The 6,330-nt window shown below is 44.1% G+C and overlaps 2 protein-coding genes across 2 annotated transcripts in view; both read right to left on the bottom strand.

Annotated features, from left to right (window-relative positions):
- Nucleotides 1–2,661, bottom strand: LOC119266003 (protocadherin alpha-2-like). The gene is made up of 2 exons (XM_037547431.1): nucleotides 171–2,661; nucleotides 1–63 (listed from the first exon to the last, which is right to left on the bottom strand). The coding sequence occupies exons 1-2, from the start codon at nucleotides 2,529–2,531 to the stop codon at nucleotides 1–3; spliced, it is 2,424 nt and encodes an 807-aa protein (XP_037403328.1). The 5' UTR covers nucleotides 2,532–2,661.
- A 2,771-nt stretch (nucleotides 2,662–5,432) lies between these two features.
- Nucleotides 5,433–6,330, bottom strand: part of LOC108437795 (protocadherin alpha-8-like) — a 2,610-nt gene continuing 1,712 nt past the window's right edge. Inside the window, exon 1 of the mRNA XM_017715147.2 lies at nucleotides 5,433–6,330. This exon is cut by the window's right edge and continues 1,712 nt beyond it. Within this exon, the coding sequence (XP_017570636.2) occupies nucleotides 5,545–6,330 (786 nt within the window). The 3' untranslated portion in view covers nucleotides 5,433–5,544.

A 6,330-nucleotide genomic window follows, 5' to 3' on the forward strand; every position in this document is an offset into this window, starting at 1 on the left:
CTACAGTATTACCATTCTGGTAGTTGTAGGTCTGTTGCTGTCCTGAATGTGGTGCTGAAACACCTTTGATAAAAACGAACAAACCACAAATAACAAAAATATCAACCAATCCAATTCCATCCACAGCTTATCAGCCCAAATCAGAAAACAACAATAACACTGCCCCTTACCTTCCCAGAGCTGGGGAGAGTCTGTGTCCGAGAGAAAGTGTCCCCTCCATTAATGCTGATCAGCTCTGCGTCTGCAGGCGGAAACGGCGAGGGGAAAACCACGACGTCACTCTTCAGCGTGTCTGAGCTGAAGCACACGTCGTACTGCTGAGTGGCTTTAGAGTAAGACCAGCTCCCGTCAGGGTGTGTAGTGACCACTGGACCGCTGCACCTGCTCAAACCACCCTCTGACCCGCAGCATTTAGCCGCTATCAAACCGATGAGGCTCAGCAGAAAGATCACCGACACTGAGACAATAGCGATGAGCAGATATAGATTCAGATCAGAGAAGCCCTCCTCCTTCATCGGCACTTGTCTTAGGGAAGGCTGCCCGCTGTCCAGACTTTCAACCACCACAACCTCGACAGTCACTGTAGCTGATAGTGAAGGTTCTCCATGGTCACATACCGTCACAACAAGTGGGTGGGTTTTCAGGTCGTGGTCACTCATTCGCCTCTTAGTCCTGATTTCTCCAGAGCTGCTTCCAATGCGGAACAGATTAGTCCCCTTAGGCTCAGTGATGTGATAAGACAGCAGCGCATTATAACCAGAATCGGCATCTACAGCTCGGATTTTAGCCACATAGTAGCCCCCTTCAGCAGAGTAGGGGACGTTCTCGGTGTTTACTGACCCAGCCTCAGAGTAAGGAGGTAAGATCACTGGACTGTTGTCGTTCTCATCCAGGATAAACACGTTCACAGTCACATTGCTGCTGAGTTGAGGAGCTCCAGAGTCAGTGGCCTGGACTTTAAACTGGAAGTGCTTCACCTCCTCAAAGTTGAAGGACTGCATGCTGTAAATTTCTCCGGTCATAGAGTTGATGTTAACCACTGAAACTGAAGGCATGTTGGAGCTGTCCAGTAATGAATACGTCACGTGAGCATTTTCACCAACATCTATGTCTCGTGCGGAGACTTGCGCTATCAGACCACCTGCTGGGCTGTTCTCCTTTACATACACGTCGATAAACGGCTCTGGGAAGCGAGGTGGGTTATCGTTCACATCAGAAACACGGACAGCGACCACAGTGGTGCTGGAAAGAGGCGGCGACCCTTCATCTGTGGCTATTATTGACACATTATACAGCTCGTTTTCTTCTCTGTCGAGAGCACCACTTAACACAAGTGAGTAATACTTCCCTTGCGTGGATTCCAACACGAATGGAGAGTTTTTAGATATGGAACAGCGCACTTTTCCGTTTTTACCTCCATCCTTGTCTTGCACGGTGATCAGTGCAATGACGGTGCCCTTTCTAGCGTCCTCGCGCACGCTGTCCAGCAGGGAGGAGAGTTTAATATCTGGTGCATTGTCATTCACATCCACCACCTCGATTAGGACTTTACAGTGAGATGCGAGCGGGGTAGAGCCCCCGTCTCGAGCCTCAACGCGAATCTCGTACGCGCTCGTGCTCTCATAATCTAATTCACCAACCACTGAAATGTCTCCAGTGATGGAGTCGATGGAAAACTTCTCTGATATTCCCTTTTGGCCTTGTTTAAACGAATATCTAACCTCGCTGTTGATTCCTTCGTCAAGATCGGTTGCGTTTACAGTTAAAATCGTCGAGCCAACAGCAATATTTTCTGGCACTAAAGCTTTATATACGGATTTGGAGAAAACAGGCGCGTTATCATTGGCATCTAATACTACAACGTTGATTTCTGTCGTCCCTGATCGTGGTGGTCTACCCCCGTCTACAGCAGTCAGCACGAGCCGGACTGCAGCCTGCTTCTCTCGGTCAAGACTCTTCGTTAGCACCAGCTCAGCAGATGGGCCCTGGTCAGCGTCTGTATGGACTTCCAAGCTGAAAAACGCATTTTGGGACAATTTATACGAGCTGATTGTGTTGCCTCCCATGTCTGGATCCTCAGCTCCCAGTAAAGGAAACTTGGATCCAACCAAAGCTGACTCTGCAACACGGATAGTTTGCGATTTCCCTGGAAAAACAGGAGGGTGGTCGTTAATATCGAGTATTTTTACCTCCACGCTGTGCATCTGTAACGGATCGTTAACAATCGCCTCCAGAGTCTCCGTGCAAGTCAGGCTGTTCGGACAGAGCTCTTCTCTGTCGATTGAACCCAACACAAACAGGGCGCCGGTCTTTAAATCCACCTCAAAACGTTTGTTCGACGACCCTGACACGATGCGAAGCCTGCGAGGCTCCAGATCAGCCACGTTGAGGTTTAAGTCTTTGGCTAAATTTCCAACCACTGTGCCTGGGCGCACCTCCTCGGACACGGAGTACACAGCGTGGCCTGACGTGACGGGCCGATAACAAAGCCATATCCAGCACAAAGACACGATCCATAAACGCCCCGGCATCCTACAGGCATTCAGGTTTGTATTACAACCCTTAACGATTCCGTCCAAAGTAAATAACTTGCTCACAACCTTTTGCGTTCAACTAGACTAAAATAAACCGTGGAGAGGAATGTAATCCACTGTAGCTCCTCTATCCTGCGCACTACCCAGCCAGTTGTGGGACTGGCTGTATACCTAAAGGGAGGGTTCTGATGTGAAAGCCTATTGCAGGTCAACAGCGCCCTCGTGTGGGCAAGTTGTGCATAAATGAGAGAGTTTTATGATTTTTAGCAAAAGACAGCTCCACTGAAATGCGTTGCTTTGAATTAATGCCATGAATCTGTGCGTCTGTTCCACGTGGAAAAAGTCCAGCACTTCACCGCAATTCTGGCCAAAGGGAAGGGAATTAAAACACAATAATTGATGTAATATATGTCATTTATATGGAGCCATTATACACGTTTAAATCAAATAAACCCACGATAGCACTTATTATAGTTCTATCTTTACCAATTGCTTTATTTTACATTGAACATTTGTGGTCATGTTCATTTGCTACTGGGCTTTAATGAAAAAGCTTGGCATCAATGTATTAAAAACAGCAAGCAACAACGCATTAGGCTTTAACAAATACAAGCCACAATCTGTCGTCCAACAATATGAGATGCCGTGGTTTAAGCTTAGCCATATTTGCGTCCAAATGAACACGTATATTTGCTATAAATTATGGGAAATTATTACTACAACAGTGATAGTAATAAGAAAATGAAGAAGCAGAATAAACTTAATCTTAGTGTATGGACACAATTCTTTTGTTTCCATGATTTGACGTGAAATACAAGACAGGTATTGATCATTAAGTTCAAAAGAACTTATAAAATAAAAACTATTAACATTACGTTTTAAATGCAAGGCAAACGGTGTGGATTGGACCAAGAGACGAAACGCCGTCCAAAAAGCACCAGTGCAGACATTTCCGTAAAAGCCAAAAACAGATGAAACTGTAGAGTTGGTCATTATTTTATAGGAATGTAAAGTTAATTCCTCGATTTACTGAGGGAACATGCATCTGCTCCTCAGCATAAACGGAGGGAATTAAAACGTGGCAGGTTGTGAGCGTCGCTGCTCCGCTCGGTGCGATCAGAGACAGTCGGAGAATAAACTGATAATCTCTCAGTGAAGACATGCAGATGATGCGGGTTCAGAGAAGAAAGCATTAGAATTTCAGAAATCTTAAAGAGGCTATATATATATATATATATATACATTAATGAAAAGCAGCGCAGCTGAATCATCTGAGAAATTAGAACAAAAAAGCAAATTAATCTAAACTGGAGTTTCTAATATTTCGAACTTACAAATATAAATGTTTTCAGCAAAATAATTAATTTCAGACAGACAGACAGATAGATAGATAGATAGATAGATAGATAGATAGATAGATAGATAGATAGATAGATAGATAGATAGATAGATAGATAGATAGATACCAATCAGATTTAATTACTAACAAAAATTAAACAGACATTCCATAAGTGTGTAGAAATACTGCTCACGTAAAAATAAAAAGAAAGAAAGAAAGAAAGAAAGAAAGTAAGAAAGAAAGAAAGAAAGGAAGAAAGAAAGAAAGAAAGAAAGAAAGGAAGAAAGAAAGAAAGAAAGAAAGAAAGAAAGAAAGAAAGAAAGAAAGAATGTATGTCGCTGTCCAATCAGCGGTGCTGAAACCCCTCTAATTATCCTCTTATTAATGAGTTTAAGAGCGGATTGTAGTGTGCAGACTGTAAGAATGAAGCCCGCAGCGTTTCTTTCTCAAGTTTAAAGAACAGTAAAAACGCCCGTCACCTTCCCAGAGCTGGGGAGAGTCTGTGTCCGAGAGAAAGTGTCCCCTCCATTAATAGAACAAGTTCTACATGGAACTCATGGTTCTAAGCAGAGCTCTTCCTTTTGTCACAAAAAAAAACATTAAAAAACGTTTTTTTCATGAGTGCACCCAACAAAGTTTATCCATAACATGAAAATAGAAACACCAAACGATAAACTCCAAAGTTGATCTTTTCTGATATGTCCTGGGCAAACAGTCTGACACAGCATGATAAAAAATCACCACCACCATCATCATCATCATCATCATCATCACCACCATGATCGTCATCTTCATCACCATCATCATCATCATCATCATCATCACCACCACCATCATAATCATCATCTTCATCACCATCATCATCATCACCACCACCACCATCATCATCATCATCATCATCATCATCATCACCACCACCATCATCATCACCATCATCATCGTCATGACCATCATCATCATCACCACCATCATAATCATCATCTTCATCACCATCATCATCATCACCACCATCAACATCACCTCCACGACCATCATCATCATCATCATCATCATCATCATCACCACCACCACCATCATCATCATCATCATCATCATCATCATCATCATCATCACCACCACCACCATCATCATCATCATCATCATCATCATCATCATCACCACCACCACCATCATCATCATCATCATCATCATCATCATCATCAACATCATCATCATCATCACCACCATCATCATCATTATCATCACCACCACCACCACCACCATCATCATGATCACCACCATCATCATCATCATCATCATCATCACCACCACCACCACCATCATCATCACCATCATCATCGTCATGACCATCATCATCATCATCATCATCACCTTCATCATCATCACCATCATCAGGTTTAAATGCCTACCAAAAAAAGCGTCGGATGTTCTAAAATGAAAAGTGTTGAAAGTAAACACTGCTCGCATGAAACGAAAGAAAGAAAGAAAGAAAGAAAGAAAGAAAGAAAGAAAGAAAGAAAGAAAGAAAGAGCTACAGTATTACCATTCTGGTAGTTGTAGGTCTGTTGCTGTCCTGAATGTGGTGCTGAAACACCTTTGATAAAAACGAACAAACCACAAATAACAAAAATATCAACCAATCCAATTCCATCCACAGCTTATCAGCCCAAATCAGAAAACAACAATAACACTGCCCCTTACCTTCCCAGAGCTGGGGAGAGTCTGTGTCCGAGAGAAAGTGTCCCCTCCATTAATGCTGATCAGCTCTGCATCTGCAGGCGGAAACGGCGAGGGGAAAACCACGACGTCGCTCTTTAGCGTGTCTGAGCTGAAGCACACGTCGTACTGCTGAGTGGCTTTAGAGTAAGACCAGCTCCCGTCAGGGTGTGTAGTGACCACTGGACCGCTGCACCTGCTCAAACCGCCCTCTGACCCGCAGCATTTAGCTGCTATCAAACCGACGAGGCTCAGCAGAAAGATCACCGACACTGAGACAATAGCGATGAGCAGATACAGATTCAGATCAGAGAAGCCCTCCTCCTTCATCGGCACTTGTCTTAGGGAAGGCTGCCCGCTGTCCAGACTTTCAACCACCACAACCTCGACAGTCACTGTAGCTGATAGTGAAGGTTCTCCATGGTCACATACCGTCACAACAAGTGGGTGGGTTTTCAGGTCGTGGTCACTCATTCGCCTCTTAGTCCTGATTTCTCCAGAGCTGCTTCCAATGCGGAACAGATTAGTCCCCTTAGGCTCAGTGATGTGATAAGACAGCAGCGCATTATAACCAGAATCAGAATCTACAGCTCGGATTTTAGCCACATAGTAGCCCCCTTCAGCAGAGTAGGGGACGTTCTCGGTGTTTACTGACCCAGCCTCAGAGTAAGGAGGTAAGATCACTGGACTGTTGTCGTTCTCATCCAGGATAAACACGTTCACAGTCACGTTGCTGCTGAG

This window comes from Pygocentrus nattereri, chromosome 18 (assembly GCF_015220715.1).
Source record: "Pygocentrus nattereri isolate fPygNat1 chromosome 18, fPygNat1.pri, whole genome shotgun sequence".
Classification (NCBI taxonomy): Eukaryota; Metazoa; Chordata; class Actinopteri; order Characiformes; family Serrasalmidae; genus Pygocentrus; species Pygocentrus nattereri.

Excerpts from the sequence above, each read along its gene's own strand:
- LOC119266003 (XM_037547431.1), bottom strand. The coding sequence starts at position 2,531 with ATGCCGGGGCGTTTATGGATCGTGTCTTTGTGCTGGATATGGCTTTGT. Across the intron at positions 64-170 it reads CTCTCCCCAGCTCTGGGAAG|GTGTTTCAGCACCACATTCA; the intron begins GTAAGGGGCAGT and ends TTTTTATCAAAG.